General features: G+C 40.6%; 1 protein-coding gene across 4 annotated transcripts in view; it reads right to left on the reverse strand.

Moving 5' to 3' along the window:
* slc10a7 (solute carrier family 10 member 7) overlaps window positions 1–24308 on the reverse strand; it is a 262492-nt gene that overhangs the window by 7409 nt on the left and 230775 nt on the right. For 3 of the 4 annotated variants that reach the window (XM_048530666.2, XM_048530658.2, XM_048530650.2), the window contains one exon: window positions 472–617. In XM_048530666.2, the coding sequence (XP_048386623.1) occupies window positions 472–617 (146 nt within the window). Of the gene's footprint in view, window positions 1–471; window positions 618–22659; window positions 22741–24308 lie in introns of those variants that run through there. The other variant, XR_009445663.1, reaches the window with a different exon arrangement.

The raw sequence follows: 24308 nt of genomic DNA on the forward strand, positions 1-24308 counted from the left end.
CACTGATTAAATACCATCACTAGACTCCAATGTTGCAACTTCTTTGGCCTTGTTTAAATAATCATTTTGGTTATAGTCTATCTGACTCTACATGTTTTCCTTCTGCTGCTTCTAAGCTACAAATATGCCATGTTTATGCTGCTCTTTCTGCTATTTGCACTAAAATTAAGACACCTTCCATAGTTCTCACATCATACACAACTGAGGACAATGATACATGAAATCTGTGAAAACTTTGAAAGAAATAGAAACGTTTCAAAATTTTACTAAAACAGAAATCAGATTTGGAGTATGCTACAAAAGAAAATGAAGTAGTAGAGTATTCAAACCTTCTAAACCATGAAAAAGTAAAACAAAGTGAAAGATGGTAAATATCTCTAGCAGTTTTTTAAAAAAATATACACTTCTGATAACCTTGCTAAAATGGCTCTAATTTTTTTCATGTTAATTATATTGCTTGGCAGCCCTTACTTTTTGACGAGTGATCATCCAGCTCTTCATTGTTCCAACTAATAGGCCACCGAGCAGGATCTGGGTGGGATGATAGATGAGTAATGGAACAGAGATGAGGGATAAATGTTCATACCCTGAAAACACTATCTTCAACAACGGGATTCCTGTCAATAGAAAATAGATACAAAAATGTTAAGTAAAAATTACAACATTTTGCAATTATCTTGGTTCTTAATCCAAGAGAAAATATTAGAGACAATCTCTCTTTGTTCCAGCCAAAGAGAGATTGATTGGACCATGAAAATGAGGGAAGCAATTTTCATTGATAGTAGGAACTGCAGATGCTGCAGAATCTGAGAAAACAAGGTGTAGAGCTGGATGAACATAACAGGCCAAACTGTTTTGGGCCTAGACCGTTCTTCAGAAATGGGGGAGGGGAAGGGGGTTCTGAAATAAATAGGGAGAGAGGGGGAGGCAGACAGAAGATGGATAGAGGAGAAGATAGGTGGAGAGGAGACAGACAGGTCAAAGAGGTGGGGATGGAGCCAATTAAGGCGAGTGTAGGTGGGGAGTTAGGGAGGGGATAGGTCAGTCCAGGGAGGACAGACAGGTCAAGGGGGCAGGATGAGGCTAGTAGGTAGGAGATGGGGGTGGAGCTTGAGGTGGGAGGAGGAGATAGGTGGGAGGAAGGACAGGTTAGGGAGGCAGGTTTTGGGATACAGTAGGGGGAGGGGAGATTTTGAAGCTTGTGAAGTCCACATTGATACTATTGGGTTGCAGGGTTCCCAAGTGGAATACGAGATGCTGTTCCTGCAACCTTCGGGTGGCATTGTAGTGGCACTGCAGGAGGCCCAGGATGGACATGTCTTCTGAAGAATGGGAGGGGCAGTTGAAATGGTTCGCGACTGGGAGATGCAATTGTCTAGTGCGAATCGAGCATAGGTGTTCTGTAAAGTGGTCCCCAAGCCTCTGCTTGGTTTCACTGATGCAGGGGCTGCCACAACAGCGGATGCAGTATACCACATTAGCAGATGTGCAGATGATCATCTGCTTGATGTGGAAAGTCTTATTGGGGCCTGGTATTTGGGGGGGGGGGGGGGGCGCAGGTGTAGCACTTCCTGTGGTTGCAGGGAAAAGTGCCAGGTATGGTGGGCTGGAGGAGAGTGTGGGGTGGACAAGGGAGTCCTGGAGAGAGTGGTCCCTCCAGAAAGCATACAAGGGTGGGGAGGGAAAAATGTCTTTGGTGGTGGGGTCGGATTGCAGATGGCGGAAGTGTCAGAGGATAATGCGTTGGATCCGGAGGTTGGTGGGGTGGTACGTGAGGACAAGGGGGATTCTGTTTTGGTTGTTATTGCAGGGAAGGAGTGTGAGGGGTGAGTTGTGGGAAATGTGGGAGAGGGCGTTCTCGAACACTGCGGGGGCGGCGGGGTGGGGGGGGGTGGTGTGGGCGTTGCAGTCCTTGATAATCAAGGACATCTGAGATGTTCGGGAGTGGGATGCCTCATCCTGGGAGTAGATGCAGTGGACGCAAAGGAATTGGGAATAGGGGATGGCCTTTTTGCAGGAAGTTGGGAGGAGGTGTATTCTAGGTAGCTGTGGGAGTCGGTGGGCTTGAAATGGATATTGGTTTCCAGCTGTTTGCCAGAGATGGAAACAGAGAGGTCCAGGAAGGAGAAGACGTATCAGACATGGTCCAGATAAACTTAACGTTGGGGTGGAAGGTGTTAGTGAATTGGATGAGCTGTTCGAGCTCCTCTTGGGAGCATGAGGCGGTGCCGATATAGTCAACATTGTAACAGAGGAAGAGGTGGGGTTTAGGGCCAGTGTAGCTTTGGAAGAGGGAGTGTTCCACGCAATCTTCAAAGAGGCAGGCAGAGCTTGGGCCCATGCAGGAACCCATGGCCACCCCCTTTGTCTGTAGGAAGTGGGAGGAATTGAAAGAGAAGTTGTTGAGGTGCTACACCTGCCCCTACACCTCCCCCCTCACCCCTCACCCCCATCTTCTGTCCGCCTCCTCTTCTCTCCCTGTTTATTTCAGAACCCCCTTCCCCTTCCTCATTTCTGAAGAATGGTCTTGGCCCGAAGCGTCAGCCTTCCTGCTCCTCTGATGCTGCTTGGCCTGCTGTGTTCATCCAGCTCTGCACCTTGTATATAAGCAATTTTCATTGCCCTACTTGAGAGAGGGCAATACAAACAAAATGGTAGCACAGCTCCTACTATACGTTTCCACTATGTCCACCTGTGCCATTTCAGGGCAGCCTTGAAACTAATGGCCAGAAAAAGACAAATTTAACTTTTATCCCTCGTTTTGGATCCACTGAATGAATGGCAGATAAAGATTCAAGACATGGGCATCAAGTAGCATAAGTGAGATTGCAACTCTGTAGGTAAGTAGGTAAATAAATCATATCAAAGCACAACACAATAATCACAAAATCATGCAAGTACCATGCTTCAAGAGCCTCACTAATCCTTATAAGATAAGGCCGTATGATGACAACAGGATCTTGATGCGATACTAAATTACAAATTTTTCGGTGTATATTGTACAAGCTAAATCCATTGCTATTTAGCACTGAAGAGTCTAAACTAGGCTTCCACTCTAGGAGCAATCACATTATCTGCCAAGACAGACAGATACAATATAAATGAGACCTTCAGTGAGCATTGCAGATAATTCAAAATGGTTTTTTTAAAGAAAAGATTTGCAAACAATTCTTTTGGGTCCAGAGCAACATTAAAGCTTTTCCTAGTCATGGAAAAGCTGCCTTCTCCCCTCCGATGGCTGAATCTCCAGACTCAGCCTTGGGAATATTTGCTTTCTGTTAAACTTTTCTGCGCCAGCTAGGATTTGTGCTGAAACTACTAGATATCTTGCTCTGCCAATTGGTGAGCTGTTCCAAAAAGATCATGCTTTTAAGATCCTACCATAGAAATCGTGCTAGTGTCAGACTGTATCCATTGGGCGAAGAAAAAAAAATCAGAGCTAATATTTCAAGTCCAGTGATCCCCTCCTCAGAACAGGTCACTGGACCCGAAACATTAACTCTGTGATTTTTCTTCTTCACAGATGCAGCCAGATCTGCTGAGCTTTTTCACCAACTTTGTTTTTGTTCCTGATTTACAGCAGCCACAGTTCTTTCGATTTGTATTCATTGGGTGTCCTCTGCTTAGTGGACTGTTGAAACTTTATCGCACGTTTTCAGTAAATAATTGCGCAGCTACTACAAACATCTTTAGGACTTTATGGGTGACCTTTCTAAGGCTATGACTTATTCAGAAATAATGTAAGTAACACAGTGCTCTTTGATACAAAACGGTTTCTTTTAGTAACCGTTAAAAGTACATAATACCGCTGATTTACTGCGACAACTTCCAAAAATATTTAAAAGGGTAAAATAAAATTTGATTTATTTTCCTTTCATTTTCAAATTATAAATTGTACTACTTTTAAATACAGCATTGGCATATTTCTTGCTTGTAGATTATCTAGATTTAACTTTTATCCCTCATTTTGAATCCACTGAATGAGTGGCAGGTGAAGATTCAAGACATGGGCATCAAGTAGCGTAAATGAGATTGTAATTGTGCAGGTAAACAAATCATATCAAAGTGTAACACAACAATCACAAAATCATGCGAGTACCATGCTTCAATCATTGGAAATTATAAAGCAAATGCTAAAGTGAAATTTAAGATAATATATATGTTAAACACTATAGTGTTCTATTTCAACAGTAATGAATACATTTTAACATGTCACAACTCTGATACCATGGCACTTTCTTTGACAGAGCCTCGGGGGCTTTCATGATGACACACGTCCAAGTAGGATAGTGCACTGTCTGTGCATTTACAAGGCCACAGAGCTGTCATACTTCAAATGTTTATGAAAGATTAATCAAATGTTTCAGAACTACTATACACTGTAAAGCAGGTAAGGCATGTAACTTTAAATGGATTTTTCATTACTAATGTAATTTCTAGCAAAAGCATTTTTACCAGCAGACATATACTGAGTATGGACTGATGTAGAGCACTTTCTCAGCACATTACTACCCAATACAAGCACTTGGGAAATCACTAATGCACATTCAGTAATATTTCTATGTCATGCATGGTTCACTCTTCTAAAAGTCACCAAACAGCTGCTGACAATGCAGGATATTCCATAAGGAGCACTTTCAAAGGACATCCTTTAGAAATCTTTTGCCTAATGTAACATTCTGTGGGAAGACAAAATAAATACAATAGTGGTTTATTTTTCTACTTCTTGTAGTTACAAATTTTGTCCACTACGCTGGAACTGCAAATCTACCAGTTTGTACGACTCCTTTCTACTATAAATGATGCAGCGATAATTACTAGAATCTTACTATGGAGTAAAATGCCTCAAATATGGGAATCTAATTTAAATATGACTCTAGAACTTATTGAAAACAGAATGCAAAAGTAGAAAGGTCAGTTTAAATAGTTGTAACTAGCACACAAGCTGATGATTAACCACTATCCAAAGCATTTACTGAATTAATGCTGATTAAAACAAAAATTATGTTTATTGTGATGGGGAAACTGTCAACACCTGCCTTTATTACACTTTGAAACTGACTGAAAGATCTAGTGTTTGCGTTTTGCACAGAAATGCAGGAGTTGATTTACTGCGCTCCTGCTGAGTTCAGTACTGAAGTCTCAGAGACAGAAATCTTAGAAATCATTTGAATTACTGTGAATTTTCACTTTTTATCTCATTAACCTCAGTGTAAAAACATTTACAACTGTTCCACTTTGTTGAATGAGATGTATCTGTGATTTTAATCAATTATGATTGAATCACTTCCCAGGTTTGAAAAACGATCCTTTAATTGTGGAATGTTAAGTTTCTCCAAAATGAAAACTGAAATTCCATACACTGTTAAAATTAATTTTATAAAGTATGATATTTCAGCAGCTACCTCAACCCCATGTGCCTAAACTAACCTGTAATATTTTTATAATTGAATAATTAACTTTTTTACTATTTCCTGGCTGGTCTGTGTGAGAATTCTGCAATGTGATTTGTGGTTAATCCTGTCTGATGACACGACATTGCCTTTTACTTGCAGACAGCTGACTTTTATGCTCCTTGAACCGGAAACGAATGGCTTTGATGAGAATCTTTGTTATTGGTTAAACATAAGTACCCAAAATCTTAGTCTTACCTATTCAGAATATTTTAAATCAATTTGTCCATATTGAGAACAAATTAAGTAATCTTAACCAAATATTTATACAAGCATTTGAGGTCTATACATCAGATATAGCTGTGATAGAGATCATGTCCACAGTTCTTCTACCCACGTAGGCTCACAGTGCAGATATAATGAAGCCTGATGAGCTAGCTGTGCATCCAATACATGAAACTTCTTACAACGCTGTCTTTGAGTAGCAGGAGCAACCCAGCCTCAAGATCTCTGCAGATGGTAAACAGTTAAGCCTTACAGGTCATGGGGAAAGGCATAGCCAGGAGACAGCAAGATATTATGTCTTGCAAAGTTCATTTCATTTCACTGATTGCAGTGTCACAATAATCCTCAAGCACAAGTGCAAGGGGCTGTCTGTTTCGTTTTGAAATGTGTTTGTTATTCTTGAAAAGTTGATTGGATATTATTTCTTGAGATTTATGTTTACGTCATTATTGCTTACTGATCAAGTGATGGGAGGAGTCAGGAAAGGATAAATTAAAAAGACACAGAAATATCATGGTTCTAGAGCAGAACAGCGTTTTGGGTAAAAATAAGCAGAGTGAGTCAAGAAGGAACAGTGAGAGTAATGTCAGAAACAAGTTGGTAATGTTGAAGCTAAAGACACTCGATCTGAATGAGTAATATGTTTGGAACAAATTACAGACAGAAATAAACAGCTTTCATTTAATCAACATCTTCATAATGACAAAATGACCAAGGTTGGGAATTAAATATCTCATGATATTTAACTTTTCGAGGAGACAGGCAAATTGGAAACAGTGGAACGGCTAACAATGACGGCACAAATATTGCAGTATTGGAAAATAGGAGGAGTAGGCCATTGACCCTTGAGACTGCTTGACTATTTTATCAGATGATGACTGATCTTCTATCTCAAAACCATTTTCCTACATCATCCCCATCTCCCCTAATATCTAGAAATCTATTGCTAACATTTTCACGATCACAACAATCACAAGTTCAGGCCATTCTTCTTTTATCTAGATTAATTCAGTTCATGCTTTGGACAGTAGTTAATTGTCAGCTGGTGTACTGGCTACAGTATGCTGTTTAAACTGACCTTTCTACTTGCACATTCTGCTTTCAATAGATTCTACTGTTCTTTAGCCATATTTAAATCAGTTTCCCATATTTCAGACATTTTATCCAAAGTAAGATTTGAGTAATTACTGTTGCATAGTTTATAGTAAAAAGGAATAGTATAAATTCTGTCTTGAATGAACCACAGACATTGACAGTAGTGAAAGCCAAAGATTCACCAACCTGTGAAGAAATTCCTCCATACTTAGACCTAAATGGCCCTCCCATCATTCTGAGATAATGGGAACTGCAGATGCTGGAGATTCCAAGATAATAAAATGTGAGGCTGGATGAACACAGCAGGCCAAGCAGCATCTCAGGAGCACAAAAGCTGACGTTTCGGGCCTAGACCCTTCATCAGAGATGAAGGGTCTAGGCCCGAAACGTCAGCTTTTGTGCTCCTGAGATGCTGCTTGGCCTGCTGTGTTCATCCAGCCTCACATTTTATTATCTCCCATCATTCTGAGACAGTTTTTCTTCAATCTAGAGCCTCCAACCAGGGACGCATCCATCCTGCAGCTACCCTGTAGATAACTTGTCACTCTTCTAAACTGTAGAGAATGCATGTCCAGTTTTCTCAACCTCTTTTCATCAGACAATCTCCTCATTGCAGGAATCAGTCTGGCAAATGTTCTGTTGCACTACCTTAGGTAAAGAGAGCAAACTAACTAATTACCCCATTCTCCAGTGCGATCTCATCAAGATTCTATATAACTACAGAAAGTCTTCTTCATTCCTGTACTCAAATTCTCTAGCAATAGAGGTCAAAAGACTACTTGCCTCCTAATTTCTTGCTGCACCATCATAGTAAGTTTCAGGGACTGCCAGGTCCAACACTTGCCACAATTTGAGAAACACTCCACATTTTAGTTTCTCCTGCTCAAGTGGATAATAACATTTTCCAATTTATATTCTTGCTCACTCACTTTGTCTAAAACTCCTCCCTAGTCTCTCCTCTCACAACCCATATTTCCACCTAGTTTTGTGTCATTAGCAAACTTGGAAATATTATGTTTGGTCCTCACACCCAATCATTGATACAGATTGTGATTAGTTGGGGCCCAAGCACTGATCAATAAGATACAGCCTACTAATCTGAGAAAAAACCTATTTATTCCTACTGTAGCTGTTTATTACTCCCAATCCCATGTGCTCTAATTTTGCTTACTAAACTCCTATGACAGATCTCACCAAAAGCCTCCTGAAATTCCAGATTCATTACATCTAATTGTCAAATCCTTCTCTATTCTGTTACTTACACCCTCGAAAAAAACTCTCTGACTTAGCTTTCATAAATCCATGCTGACTCTGCCCAATCCTACCACTATTTTGCTAAGTAGCCAATTATCACAAACACTGCAATAGATTCTAGCATCTTCCTGACACCTGATATCACGCTAACAAGTTTGTAGTTCCTTTTTTTGTCCTCTCCTTCCTTCCTTAAATAGGGTTACCTTCCAATCTGCAGGAAGGTCATCTGGTTCAGGGATCATAAACTTTTAGCCCATTAATTTCGCCAGGACAATTTTCTAATTATACAAATTTCCCTCAGTTCTGAATCCTCTGCAGTCCACTCAGTTTTCCCTCAGTTCTGAATCCTCTCCAGTCCACTGGCAGTATGGGTGAAACCTTCTGTTTTCATTGGGTATCCAGCTCAGTTGCTAAAAGGGTGGTAAAAGACCTGCATTGATTCTTCAGACCAAGGCCCAAGTGGTCTCCTCCAATCAGGCAACTTTGAGGACAACAGTAGGCTTTTTCACAGAGACAATGTCCCTAGGAGCAAAAGTGTTGGCCTGTGAGCCCTGACAATCAACAAATTTTGCATTTACCAGTGCCAGAAGAAGGCTGTTGTTGTATCTGGAAGGACAGCTAATATTGTGCCAAGCACTCTGAAAGAAGGGCAGGGGTTTGACCCTCAGCAGGCAACCTACTGCCTTGTACCCATTTCCTGATCATGCAAAAATTACTGCAGCTTGAGGAACTCTGCCTACACCTCATTTTCCCACCTAAAGTTGAGATAATTGCAGCTCAGATGGGAGTAAGCCCTTAAGTGGTCATGAATTGACCACTGGAAGGCCACAATTAGCACTGAAGTGGGAGACTGGAACTTGGGCCTTTTTCTTCAAAATGTAACTTGGGTGGTGGTGGGAAGGCAGTGGGATTCTATGATGCCACCACCTTGCCTAATTAAGTTGCCTTCCCACCTTCCAGCATGCTGTCTCTGATTTGTTTAATTCCTCTGCTATTTCCTGACTCTCTATTACAAATTCTCTTCTCTCTGCATGTATTTAGCCCATAATTTTTTTAAAAACCTACTTCTATGTTTTCATTTGTTTACTTTCATATTCTACCTTCCTTTAAGTTTCATTGCATTTTTTTAAAAAGAAATCAGCTAAAGGAGGACAATCTTCAGGCTTACAGCTTTTTTTGGCAACCTACAAATATGTTCATTTGATTTATTCCATTTGTAACTTTTCCAGCTAGCAATGGTTAGATCATGTCAGCCCTCAAAGAAATCTTATGTGGAGATAGGGTGTTTGCATAAGGCAAATAGGGAGAAACTGTTCCCATTTGTGAAAGGAACAACAATAAGTAGGCACTCATCTAAAGTGATTTGCAAAAGAAGCAAATAAAAGGGGAGGAAAATTGCTTTTCCACACGGAAAGTAGTTAGCGTATGAAATGCACTGCCTGAAATTGTGGTACAGGAAGGTTAAAATGAAGCAGTCATGAGTGTATTGCATTAACAGATAGAAATAATATGCAAGGGTATGGAGGATATCTGTAGGTAATGATGCTCATTTGAAAAATTGGTGCAAGCACAGTGGGGTAAACGGCCCTCCTTTTGTGCCAATGACACTTTTGTGATTCTGTGATGAATCAATGACTCTTGTTGTTGTGTGTGACAGATATGTTATTTTGTGCCTTCAGTGGAATATGGGATTCATTAACCTCTCCGCAGAATATGACATCCATGAAATGGTGAACGTAGGCCCCCACTGCACTCTGGGCCCTGTTGAATACGTCTACAGTCTTTGGGTAAAATGATCCTCCTGGATGAAATCTGAGTACTGTTATCTTGATAAGGCAGTAATGGATGTAGAATGTGGCTAAACGGCTTCCTTTAGGATAAATAGACGTGGTCTGACGACTTAGTTAAAACATAAGCTGCTCATACACAATTTTTCAAACATGAGCTTGAAAGGAAGCCTTTCATTATACACACTGGATTGGGTAAAGATTCTCTTTATCAGCCTGTGCACATCACCTGACTCATCTCCATTGGTCCCAGCACAAGATTCCCATTACATACAAGGTATACAACACTGGGGCCACAAACGGAACATTTTTTTTCCTTATTTATTCTTCACATTCTTCTACTTATGAGAGAAAAAAATCAATAAGTTCAGTACCAAATTGCAATAAATGTTTTGTGTAACTTCCTTCTGGTTGAATTCTGTCTTTATTAAATGTGTGAGAATTTTTAACAGCAGCAAGATAGGCATCTCCAAAGACGTGGAAAAGCCTTTACTGTTATTTATCAATAAAACAAGTGGTCAGTTAGCCCAAGTTCAGATCAAAAATGGGAATCTGTGACAGCAACTTTCAAGTTTCAGCACTCATCTGCACATGTGGCGATGCCATGGCCTGTGGCATGGTTTATACTGTAATACGGGGCTGTGTATGTGCAATCTCAGAGGATATACTCCAGACCTTTAGTGGCATATGAAAGCATGGGTCTCATCCTAAATACCTGCAGTTCGAAGATTCTCCACCAACCTGGCTTGGTATTGTGTACTGGAGCCCCGATTATCGAGATCAATGAGGAGGCCTTGGACAATGTTGACCACTTCCAATATCTCAGGAGTGTCCTGTTGGTCAAAGCAGGTATTGAAGAAGAGATCCAGCACCATGTCCTGTGATAGCGCAGCCTTCTGCTGCCTGAGAAAAAGGGTGTTTGAGGACAACAACATCAGATCTGATACCAAGGTCATGATTTACAGGTCTTTGGTAGTTCACACTCTCTTATATGGCTCTGAGACATGGACTGTCTACAGCCACCTATGCTGCCTGCACAAGATCCTGCAAATCCGCTGGGAAGAAAGATGCAACAACATCAGCATGCTTGACCAGGCCAACATCCCCAGGATCAAGGCACTGACCACCCTTGATCAGCTACATTGGGTTGGGTATGTCATCCACATGGCTTGCACAAGACTCCCCAAGCACGTGCTCTACTTCCAGCTTTGAAATGACAGGCAATGCCTAGGTGGGCAGAGGAAACACTTCACTGATAGCCTCAAAACTTCACTGACAGCCTCAAAACCTCACTGGTGAAACAAGGTATTCTCACAGACACCTGGGAATCACTGGCCCAAAACCGTCCAAACTGGAGGACAGGAGCATCCAGGAAGGCGTGTTGTGCCTCAAGATTTACTGTACAGAAAAAACCGTAGCCAGGCGAAAACAGTGATATGAGTCCGTTGCAAGACCAGTGCCCCACTCATCCTTTCCGGTACCACCTTCTGCTCCAAGTGTAACAGACCCTGAAGTAGCTGCATAGGTCTGTACAGTCACCTACAGACTCACTCCGGATGGGAGTCATCCTCATTTGCAAGGGACTGCTAATGATGATGATGACAATGACAGGCAATACTGATAATTTCACCACCATTACAACTGCAAAATTCATTTTTTCTAGCAAGTTGGTCATACCATTCCAGTGAAAACAGCAATTCAAGTTCTGTATGAATGGGTTGATTAGGATCACAGAAGTTGTCTTTTTTTGGATGTTTAGAGGTCACAAAATAATCAGTTCCTATGTGACTAGTGATTTTCCCCACAATTTTCCTGCCTCTGTTCTACACAGAGTTCGTACTATGCATAGTCCCTCAGACACCGAAGCCGACTATTATCGTGACCATATTCCATGTATGAGCCTAAATAAAGTATGACAACATGGAAACAACATCATATCTGATTCTGAGCCGTGACAGCATGATCTCCTGAGTTATTTACAAATGTGTATCTTTTTGATAATTTCTTTTTTTTTTGAAAAAAAAATTCCAATCCTTGAACCATTACAACAGCCAGTCAGAGGTTAGGAACACTGCAGTTAGGAATCTCTAACAGAAACTTTCAGGTTACCGCACTCATCTATGTATATGTGGATGCCATGACCTGTTGCATGGTTTGTACTATTATACAGGCAATATTGATAGTTTCACCATCACTACAACTACAAAATTCAATGTCTTGAGTAACTTATCTCCTAACTCCCCACAGCCCATCCACCTTTGAAAAAATACAAGTCAGGAGTGTGATGGAATATTCTCCACTTGTCTGGATGAGTGTAGTTCCAACAACACTCAAGCAGCTTGACACCACGGAGAACAAAGCAGCCCACTTGATTGGTACCACATCCAGAAACATCCACTACCAATGCTCAGTAGCAGCTACAAGATGCACTACAGAAATTCATGAAAGATCCTTAAACAGCACCTTCCAAACCCATAATCACGTCCATCTGGAAGAACAAGAACAGCAGGTGCTTAGGAATACCAGAACCTGCAAGTTTCCCTCCAAGCCAACTAACATCCTGACTTGGAAATATATTGCTGTTTCTTGTGTGTCACAGGGTCAAAATCTTAGATCTATAATGCCACGAGGGAAAGAGTTCCATCTATAGCAAATGGGCTGGAACAATTCAAGAATTTAGCTCAACATCATGTACTCACAGCAACTAGTGCTAGCCCAGCTAGTAATGCCCACATCCCATGAATGACTTAAAATAAAGTAAAATAGCTACAGTGCTGTTTGGGAAAAGTGGCAACATTTTGACCCAGTGACAATGAGAGCACAGCAACATTGTTCCAAGTCAGGAAGCTGCGAGCTTTAGCGGGATCATACCGGTGCTGATCATGTTCCTGTGCATTTGTTGCCCTAATCCTTCTAGGTGGTAGTGGTCATAGGTTTAGAAGGCATTGTTTGAAGGAGCCATGGCAAGTTGCGGCATTGCTTCTTGTATACAGTACAGACTATTGTCACTGTACACCAATGGTGGAGAAAATGAATCGATAATTGATGCTAGGTTGGGTTTTGGATAATTTTCAGAATTACATAATCTATGCCTGAAAACTAAATTATTTTGCTTTATTGTTACTTCAATGCTCAGAAGTAGTATTAATGGAGATGTGGATTTTTCAAAACAAATAGTTTGTTACCTAATGTTAAATGTCTTCAACGTTCAAAATACTATCAGGCTAATAATAATGAATTTAATATCTGAGAAGTTTAATTAATTAAAGACAAATCCTAACAAAACAATGTAAAACACAAATGTTCCAATTATCTCAACTAATTCTTGGTGAAGGGTAAAAATTCTAAAACTAAAGTTGGTACTTGATCAAAATATGATAAATGAGATAATGTACTAGCATGTGAAATAGAATGTTATGCTTTATTGCAAAGAAATTGAATGTAAGAGGTGATAGCTTAGGCTTCAGTTACACAGAGCATTGGTGAGACCACATCTAATGTATTGCATACAGTATGGGTCACAGTACTTATGGAAGAATGGTACTGTATTTGAAGCAGTTCACAGAAGGTTTATTTGACCACCCAGAATAGTCAGATTTGCCTTCTGAGGAAAGATTTAACAGATTAGTCCTGTATCCTCTGGAGTTTAGAAGCATCAGAAATGATTTAGTTGAAACATGAGGGAACTTGACCAGATGGATATTGAAAGGAGGATCATCATAGAATCCATAGAGTGGAAGCTGACATCTAGACTCACACCTTCACCCTATCTCCGTAAACCCGCATTTACATGGCTAATCCCCTAGCCTGCTAATCCTAGGACATTACGGGATATTTTAGCATGGCCAATCTACCTTACCTGCATATCTTTAGATTGTGGGAGGAAACTGGAGCACGTGGATGAGACCCACACGAGGCAGGGAGAATGTGCAATTTCCACACAGTCAGTGACCAAACGCTGGAATTGAACCCAGGACCCACAATGCTAGCAACTGTGCTGCACAACCACAATCTTTTAAAATCCGACTTAGCATAAAACACCAATGATACCACAGCTAGAACACTATGCTATTATATGCATGCTTTCTTGAAGATATATTTGTATGTTGAAGAGGAATACAGTAGAGTGAGAAAGCTATTTCTAGGAATGAAGCCATTTATTATCATGAAAGGTAAATTGAGCCAAAGCTATTATCACTGTGAAAGAGGACTTCAGAGATGACAGCAGCTAGTATGAGGCAAGAGGAAACCAAGTAATTGCTAGCTGACCCCAAATAAGTGGTCTCTTTGATATGCCAATCAAAAACAAAAATGGCCTGTAATGGCTTAAACCCTCAAAATTAAATAAGAAATGAAAAAGGAATTTGTGCAAGGATAAGATTTGAAGATTTCATGGCCATTTGGCATATCATGCTTTATTATATTCCTACAATGTAATTTTACACAAAAGACAGCAAATAACTTAGGGGTTCATTACAAGGTTTCCCGTTCTTACTAAATAAATGGTTGTCTTTCATTTCATGCTACCAATTGACCTGATCAATGAGCAAGGTCACAAATAATTCAGGAGTCTGAAAACATAATAGCAAAATTCTGTAGCTTACAATTTATCACTGTTTCAACAAAATGTTGAATTTTGCTTGAAATTTAAATTGACAAGTCTTAGACAACGATGCTTAATATTTTAAAATTGTAGCAGCAATCCATTAGTATCAATTACAAAAAAAAACTAATGGACCAGTCAGTGGCTGCATTGAAAGCTACAATATAAAATTGTCATGCATTGACCCATAATTGTTACCAAATTATTACTGTTGCCTATCATAAATATCTCTTGATACACCAATAACTGCACTGAGATTTGTAATTTATTTTGCGAGATTTGTAATTTATTTTGCTAGGCTTTATTGCATTTACTAAAGCAACCTCCATTCTTTTAAACAGTTTACTATGAAGGTAGATCAGATACTGTAACATCTGTCCCATCTAATTACAAGAGGTGATTGTAATATATTAAAGTGACAACAAGGTGTCATTAACCCAACAAGAATCTGAATGCGTCTCATCAGATCAGTTTTTCCACAATAACTATCATAGATTAAATTTTGAAATAACTTCATAATGACATCATCATTCATCCATGCCTGTGTTACAAAGTGTGTATGCAATATTCAAACCTGATCGACAGTTATGTTCTGGGATCCAATTCTGCAGTGGAAACAATTGAACAACTAACCTTCACCTGGTGGGATGGGGGATTGTTTGACATGGGTTGAGAAGAGGATGAGGGTGAATCTAGATGTGAAGATATGAATTGAATAGATTTGGAGCCAGAAGAAATGGATTGCTTCTTTGACAAACACTCCAACATGGAAACCAATCAACCAACCAACCAATCCAATAACAGCTGTTCACTCTCTCAATCAATCCTCAAAGATGGGGTTAGAAGGTTTGAGAAAAATGGAGAGGCTGAATAGACTGGGGTTATTTTCCCTGCAATGTTGGAGGCAGAGGGGTAACCTTATAGAAGTTTATAAAATCATGAGGGGCATGGATAGGGTGAATAACCAAGGTCTTTTCTCCAGGATAGGTGAGCCCAAAACTAGATGGCATAGATTTAAGATGAGAGGGGAAAGGATTTAAAGTGGACCCAAGGGACAACTCTTTCTTGCCGAGGGTGGTGTGAGTGTGGAATAAGCTGCCAGAGGTGGTGATTAAAAGGCGTCTGGATGGGTACATGAGTTTTAGAGGGATTTAGGGCAAATGCTGGCAAGTGGGACTAGATTATTTTAGGATAAAAAACATGAAAGAGATTGCTGGAAAAGCTCAGGTCTGGCAGCATCTGTGATGAGAAATCAGAGTTAACATTTCAGGTCCAATGATCTTTCCTCAAAACTGACAGAAGATAGGAAATGTTTGGTTTATATGTAGATGATAGGGTAGGGGATGGGGGACTTGGTAAGGAGTAAATGATAGGTTGGGATACAGCCCAAAGAGAAAGAACAACAGATGGGCAGACAAAGGAGTGGATAATGATCTGGCTGGGAGGGTGATCAACTGTTAATGGAGACTATTAAGTGGCTAGCAATAGGTAGTGTGTAATGGCAAACTGTGTGGTAACAAGGTCTGGTGTGTGGGGTAGGGGGCTAGGACATGAGAGTGTTCAGGGCCTAAAATCACAGAACTTGACATTGCATCTGGAGGGCTGCAGAATCACCAAGCAGAAAATGACGTGTAGTTCTTCCAGCTTGTGCTAGCTTTGCTGGAACACTGCAGCAAGTCTAAGACAGAGACATTGGTCAGAGAACAGGGTGGTGTGTTAAAGCAGCAGGCAACTGGAAACTCGGGGTCTTTTTTTGCAAGCAGAATGTAGATGTGCTGCGAAGCAGTCACCCAGTATCTGCTTCATTTCCCCAATGTAGAGGAGACCATATTGTGAACAATGAATGCAGTAGACTAGATCGTGGGAAGTGTAGGTGAAGTGCTGCTTTACCTAGAAAGTATGTTCAGGCCCTTGGATATGAAGGAGGGAGGAGGCAACTGTGTTATACCTCCAGCAGTTGCAGGGGAAAGTGCCATGGGCTGTGTTGGGAGTGAAGGAAGAGTGGATCAGGGTGTCCCAGACTGAACGATCCCTGTGGAAGGTGGACAAGGGAGGGGAGGGGAATTTATGTCTGATGGTGGCATCTCGCTGAAGGTAGTGGAAATGGTGGCTGATGATCTCTAGATGTGGATGCTGGTGGGATGGTAGGTAAGGACAAGGGGAACCCTATCACTGTTATAGGAGGGAAGAGACGGGGTGAGGGCAGAAGTGCAGGAGATGGGTCGAACCTGGTTGAGGGCCTTGTCAACAATGGATGTCTTGTTGGCATGGATGAATTGGACCAAAGGGCCTGTTTCTGTGCTGTACATCTCTTATAACTCTCTCCAAGTGGACATATGAAACATCAACCGTAGAAGGACACAATCATGCTCCTAGCAATGCAGAGTCTTGGGAAATGTAGCTCAAAAATGATATGTTCCATCAAGTCACGTCTCAAATCACATTGCACTTACTAACAGTGAATGTCAATTCAATCGCTATCTTATCCTATATTCAACTGTAGCTTAACATAGTCTTCCAAATATTTAACTATATCACCTAATCCGGTACCACCTGCAAATGTTAAATCACTGATTTTGCACAGTGAACAACAGGGGATGAACACCATGGGATACACATTACTTACCTTCAACCACTCAACAAGCTGCCTTAAATTCCACTCTTTTCTTTCCACATAATTAAAAATCTAAATTTACATCCTGATGACTTACTCCCTAAGCTTCTCTTGTCATTTATTGTGTGCAGCATAATCAAAGCATTTATATGACACATTCAGTTAAATTTCTGGTCAATGGTAATCACCAGGGTGTACAAAGTTGGGATTTCAGTGATAGTAATGCTGCTGAATGTCAATTCTGTGGTACAACTGTTTCTAATCAGTCAACGTTTGACATTCTCCAGAACTTGCTGCACATAGACCTGGACTAGGGATGAATACACATGCTTCAGATTTGTTTTTTGCACTGATGTGCTGGGCATCCCCATCAGTGGCGATGGGCATATGTCTGGGGTCTCCACTTTAGGTGAGGTGCATAATTGTCCATCACCTTTCACAGCAGGATGAGATAAAGATTTGATCGGATTTGTCAGTTGTAGGATTTCCCATCTGTGCTACATGGCATGAAAGTAACCCTGTCGTGTAACTTTACCAGATTGGTACCTCATTTTTAGATATACAAAGTTCTCCCCTGCACTCCCTATTAAACCAGGGTTGATTTACCCACCTTGATGATAATGATAAAGTGGGTTATGCTGGTCCATTAGGCTACAAATTGTTCTTGAACACAATTCTGCTGCTAATGGCTTACAGTACTGAATGCCGTGTCCACTTTTGAGTGGCTAAGCCTGTTTGAAATTTATCACAGTTAGCGCGGTGGCAATGCCACACGATACAATGAAGGGTATAGTTACTGACAAAAGGGAATGAGGATGAATTTAAATTATGCTTGCTTTTCTCCCTTTTAAGCCATTAGAGTGAGGAATAGTCAATTAGTCTTTTCCCTAATAACCCCTAATGGAGATAGGCTGAAGAGTGCTCCCAAACCCTACTTTTGGATTCCAATTTTTGAAAGCATACCTCAGTAAAATCTTTTAACAGGAAATCAAAATATAGATTTTTATTAACAGTACACTCAAACAGGGAAGGAATTGCTTGCTACTCCATGCACAAATGCAGGCATTCAGGAAATTAAGGTAGTCACAACAAGACATGGACAGAATATAAATGACAAGTTTTGGTGAATCAAGTGGTATTGAAAATCAGTTCACATGGATTACCCTCATCCCACCTCCTTGACCTGTCCGTCTTCCCTGGACTGACCTATCCCCTCCCTAACTCCCCACCTACACTCTCTCCACCTATCTTCTTTACTCTCCATCTTCGGTCCGCCTCCCCCTCTCTCCCTATTTATTCCAGTTCCCTCTCCCCATCCCCCTCTCTGAAGAAGGGTCTAGGCCCGAAACGTCAGCTTTTGTGATGCTGCTTGGCCTGCTGTGTTCATCCAGCCTCACATTTTATTATCTTGGAATTCTCCAGCATCTGCAGTTCCCATTATCTCTCACATGGATTACTGTTCCCTGGAAATCAGTGACCAATAATCATGTTTTTGGCAGGAATAAACTGTAAACATCCTCCTTGCAGACAATGCGTAGTCTTTGTTTTAGCTAGGAACAGTCAGACAGAGTTGAAGCATCTGAGACAGACTGCCAACTCTGCCTAGAATCTTGCCTTCCCTCTGGAGGTCAAACAGCCACTGACATAGAATCTCAATTGCACATTTAAGCTATTCAACATAGTCAGATTTCAGTTATGTGAAAAGACAGGCTAATCGGAAGATTTCTAAACTAAGGAGAGTAAGTTTATCTCCCACTCAGATTTTCCGTTTCAAGGTGGCAGCATGGTGGCTCAGTGGTTAGCACTGTATTCTTACAGCGTCAGGGACCTGGGTTCAATCCCAGCCTCGGGTGACTGTGTGGAGTTTGCACATTTTCCCCGTGTCTCCTCCGGATGCTCCGGTTTCCTCCCATAGTCCAAAGATGTGCAGGCTAAGTGGATTGGCCATGCTAAATTGCCTGTAGTGTTCAGGGGTGTGTGGGTTTTAGGGAATAGGTCTGGATGGGATTCTCCAAGGGTCAGTGTGGACTTGTTGGGCCGAAGGGACTGTTTCCACACTGTAAGAATTCTATGAAGGCAATGAGGTAACGGTAAATCATTAATGCTTGTTTTAGCACACTGGGTCTTGCTGTCTTCCTTTCTCTGGAGCTGGCTGGAAGCAGACAGTTTGCCTCCAGTCTTCTGTATCAACTTTAGCTGTAATGTCTATTCAATGTAGGGGGCTCAGAAGCTTCTGGCAATATGATCATGTGATCATCCTCAACTATTTTACAAGTCCAATCAGGTTGCCCATTTGTAAAAGAAACAGAATTTAAACCCAAAAACATAGCAGCGATTAGAATTTATCTTTGGAGTTTCTCTTCTTACCCCTGGCCATGATAATATCCCCAATGTGAAGACAGCACTTCATCTCCATATGGAATGGACTAATCACAAGTTAACATGGTGGTCATTCACCAAAACGTAGTCACATGAGGCCAAGAGTTTATAGAGTCACACAGCACAGAAGCAGACCCTTCGGTCCAACCAGTCCATGCTGAACATAATCCCAAACTAAACGAGTCCCTATTGCCTATTCCTGGCTCATATCCCTCCAAACCTTCCTATTCATGTACTTATTCAAATGAGTTTCAAACACTGTGATTGTAACTACATCCACCACTTCCTCAGGAACTTCATTCCACACATGTAAAAAATTGCCATGTCTTTTTAAAATCTGTTGCCTTTCACCTTTAAAATATGCCCCATTATTTTGAAATTCTCTATTCTAGGGAAAAGATGTCAACTATTAACTCTATCCACACCCCTCATTACTTTATAAACCACTATAAGGTCGCCTCACAACTTCCTACGCTCCAGCGAAAAATGTCCCAGCCGATCCAGCCTTTTGTACAACTCAAACCTTCCATACCCTGCAACATTCTGAACCCTCTCCAGCTTAATAATATCACTTGTATAAATGCGCGACCAGAACTGGACACAGTATTCCAGGTGAGGCCTCACCAATGTCCTGTACAGCCTTAACATGACTTCCCAATTCTTATACTCAAAGATTTGAGCAATGATGGCAAGCATACCAAATGCCTTTTTCGCCACCCTGTCTACATGTGATGCCAACTTCAAAGAATTATGCACCTGCATCCCTAGATCCCTAAATTCTACAACACTACACAAGGCCCTACCATTAATTTTATAAGCCCTTCCCTTGTTGTTTTGTACCAAAATGCAATATATCGCATTTATCTAGATTGAACTCCATCTGCCATTATTTCAGCCCATTGATCCATTTGATCAAAATCCCTTTGTAATCTTAGAAAACCTCCTTCACTATCTACTATGCCACCAATTTTGGTGTTGTCTGCAAACTTATTAACCATACCTTCTATATTCTCATCCCCATCATTTGTATAAATGACAAACAAAAGAGGACCCAGAACTGAACCAAAAAGTCCAAAAAGCAACTGTCTACCATCATTCTCTGTCTCCTGCCATTTAGCCAATTATGTATCCAAATTGGCAAACTCACCCTGAATCCCATGTGACCTAACTTTACTAATTAGTCAACCATGCGGAACCTTGTTGAAGCCTTACTAGAGTCCAAGTAAACAACGTCTACTGCCTTGCCCTCATCAATATTTTTGGCTACTTCCTCAAAAAACTCAGTTAACTTTTTTAGACATGATTTTTCTCACACAAAACCATGCTGACTATCAGTAATAATTTTTCCTTCTCTAAATGTCCATGAATCCTATCTTTTAATAATCACCTCCAATAATTTACCCACACTGATGTCAGATTCACAGGTACATAGATCCTCAGTTTCTCCTTACAACCTTTTTTCAAGAAAGGTACATTAGTCACCCTCCAATCATCAGGCACCTGACCTGTAGTTGTAGATGATGGAAGTATTTCTGCAAGAGGTCTCACAATTTCCTCCTTTACTTCCCACAATGTTCTGGCATATATTAGATCAGGTCCCCGAGTTTTATCCACCTATATATTCTCTACGACCTCCCGAACATCCTCTACTGTAATGTTAACTGTTTCTGAAACATCAAAATTTATTTCTTCTTCAAGAACAGAAGTTTTTCAGACTAAAGACAAATACAAAAAAGCTACCTGAACATAGAACAGTCAGAAAAATAATAAAATGAATCAAGACAAAGATACAAACTATTTCTCAACACCTTCATTTCATTGTGATTCAAATCCACATAAATTATGCTACCATATCAAAACTTATGTTTGGCTGAACTGATTCTTTTTAGTTCATGCCTTGTGAACTCTGGGGTATTCTCACATAAATATGCACAAAGCTGCAGATTTCACTTCAACAAATCTAGTCCTGAAAGATGCACAAACAAACTTTCCTATTGTGGTGACTGATCCCTTTAATTATTCTAAGCACAATCTAAGAGAGAGACTATATTTGCTTCTGATTCCAGTCAGTTCTCCTCCAAACTGCCTTAAAAAGCTTTAATCACTGGGTTTTCTAAGCTAAACTTCAATCCTTGATTATTCAAAACTGAAAACAACTAATGGTCTTCACTGTTTACTCCACCTGATGTAAATTATCCTAGTTTAAACAATTTTCCATGAAAACTTCAGCAGTTCACAAGCTCTATGACATATTGTGGATTTGGTCACTGTTCTTGAAGGGCTGACTGACCTAGCTTGTTTAATAAAAATCCAAACCCTGAAAGTTTAGTTTTTTTTAAATAGCTACTATATATTATTATCATAACTACCTTTCATCATATACCACTAAATCAGTCTTCAGGATAGACACTGAAGTCCCAACTCAGAGTATATTCTGTGAACTTGGTTTTGAACATCAATTGGAAAAAACACTAAAAAGTAGTGATTTATCAACTGAAGTTAGAGATATTCATCAGGTTTCCTTTCTTGTAGGATTAAATGGTATCTAGAGTCACTGCTCCCTCTCCACAGTATACCTCAGCACTGCCATCTATGATTGGTCTGTGCTGGTGGAACAGGGCATCCCCAGAGATGGTGGTGGCGGTAGTATCTGGGACATTGCAAAATATAATTCTGAGAATATGATTATGTACCAGCTATTACTTGACTAGTTCTAAGTCAGTTCTCCCAATGTTGGCACAAACCCTCAGATAATAAGAAGAAATTTTTGGAGCACTGACAAGACTGCATGCGTTGCTGTCAATTCCAGTACATCGGTAAGTACTGGGAAGTCTGTTCAGTTTCATTACTTTTGAGTTTTCTGCAGCAGTTTGACACTATTAAGCAACTTTCTAGGCCATTTCTGAGGGTATTTGAGAATCACATTGCTGTGGGCCTGGAATCACACCTCGGCCAGCAGATTTCTTTCTTGAAAAGGTCAATAGTGAACCAGATGGATTTTTGCAAGGATTGACAGAATCTGTGACGAGCTTGTAATTCCAGATTTATTAGTTAATTGTATATACATTGTAGTAGTAGTGGTGGCATTCATACCCATTTCCCCAGAGCATTATCTTAGGATCCTGGATAACTAGTTTAATTCATATCCTCTAAGCTATTGACTACACCCCAGAAATCTGACAAAGGTCAATGATCTGAAATGTTAACACTGTTTCTCTCTACACAGTTACCATCTAAATTTGGTATTACCTTATTTTAATTTCAGATTTCGAGCATCCAGATTTTTGTTTCTGTTTTGTTGTTAATTAGTTACTTGACTTCTCTCGTAGCCTTAATTGAAAAGAAATATAGTAGTTACCATTCTTCAGTTCTTTGATATAAGCCCTACATTCAAAGAACTTTGAAAAAGTATAGTTGTAACTGCTACTTAAAAATCATGATTATTCAGGGGTCTAGAAATCAGAGCCTTGAAACTTTCAAAACATTTCTTTCCATTCCACCAAAAAAGAGTTGATTAAAGGAATCATTTACATGATCTGTATGAATGAAGGGACGGATGCAAAGACATATAAAGGTTGTTGAAATGACAAGTGTTATAGAACATAGAACAGTACAGCACAGAACAGGCCCTTCAGCCCACAATGTTGTGCCGACCATTGGTCCTCATGTATGCACCCTCAAATTTCTGTGACCATATACATGTCCAGCAGTCTCTTAAATGACCCCAATGACCTTGCTTCCACAACTGCTGCTGGCAACGCATTCCATGCTCTCACAACTCTCTGCATAAAGAACCTGCCTCTGACATCCCCTCTATACTTTCCACCAACCAGCTTAAAACTATGACCCCTCGTGCTAGCCATTTCTGCCCTGGGAAACAAGAGTAGGACACATCCAGTACATATAGGTAAAAGAAAATGCAGACTGAAGAAATAAAATTAAAATTTTACTGACTGAACACTATTCCTGTGTAAATAAGTGATAACATAATACAGTGTATTATCTTTGCCATTACAAATCACCTGACCTGATCTGGACAAGCATGTGATGATGGGAATTCCTACAGGCCTCTTTCTCCACTAAGAAGGCCATCAACAAACACATAGAGCTAGATCCGATATTTTGATTAGATTCCCTACAGTGTGGAAACAGGCCCTTCGGCCCAACAAGTCCACACTGCCCCTTGCAGCATCCCACCCAGACACATCCCCCTATATCCCACACACTCCTGAACACTATGGGCAATTTAGCATGGCCAATCCACCTAGTCTGCACATCTTTAGACTGTGGGAGCAAACCCACGCAGACACGGAGAGAATGTGCAAAATCGGCACAGACAGTTGCCCGAGGCTGGAATTGAACCCAGGTGCTGTGAGGCTGCAGTGCTAACCACTGAGCCACCGTGCTGCCCCGATATATACTCCACTGTGAAGGAAAACCAGAAGTGAGGTTACCCAGCTCAATGGACACCAGAGTTTAAATACCAGGTGGGAAAGCTCAACAGCACTTCCCTGGAGGCTGCACTGTGATGTTACCTAGCAGGGTAATGAAATGTCTGCGGATCAACGAACTAGCTCAGTGAACCAACCAATCACATCCCAAGCTACAAATCTACTCAAAAACCTGGACATTTAACAATAAAATGGTTTACGTATTGAATAGGCTGCTCCATAATTATACTGAAATAAATGGGCCTGAAACTGAAAGACTGGTGAATTCTCACACAGGTCTGAGCTCAACATTTGGAGACATGATAAATGTTAATAGGTGAGTGTGACTGCCCCTGTCATCAACACCATGAGCCCTAGCAAATTAGAGTTGATGGGAATTAGGAGGAAATCTCTCCACTGGTTGGAATCTTACTGAGCTCAAAAGAAAATGGTTGCAATTGAAGAAGT

Source organism: Stegostoma tigrinum, chromosome 1 (assembly GCF_030684315.1).
Source record: "Stegostoma tigrinum isolate sSteTig4 chromosome 1, sSteTig4.hap1, whole genome shotgun sequence".
Lineage (NCBI taxonomy): Eukaryota > Metazoa > Chordata > Chondrichthyes > Orectolobiformes > Stegostomatidae > Stegostoma > Stegostoma tigrinum.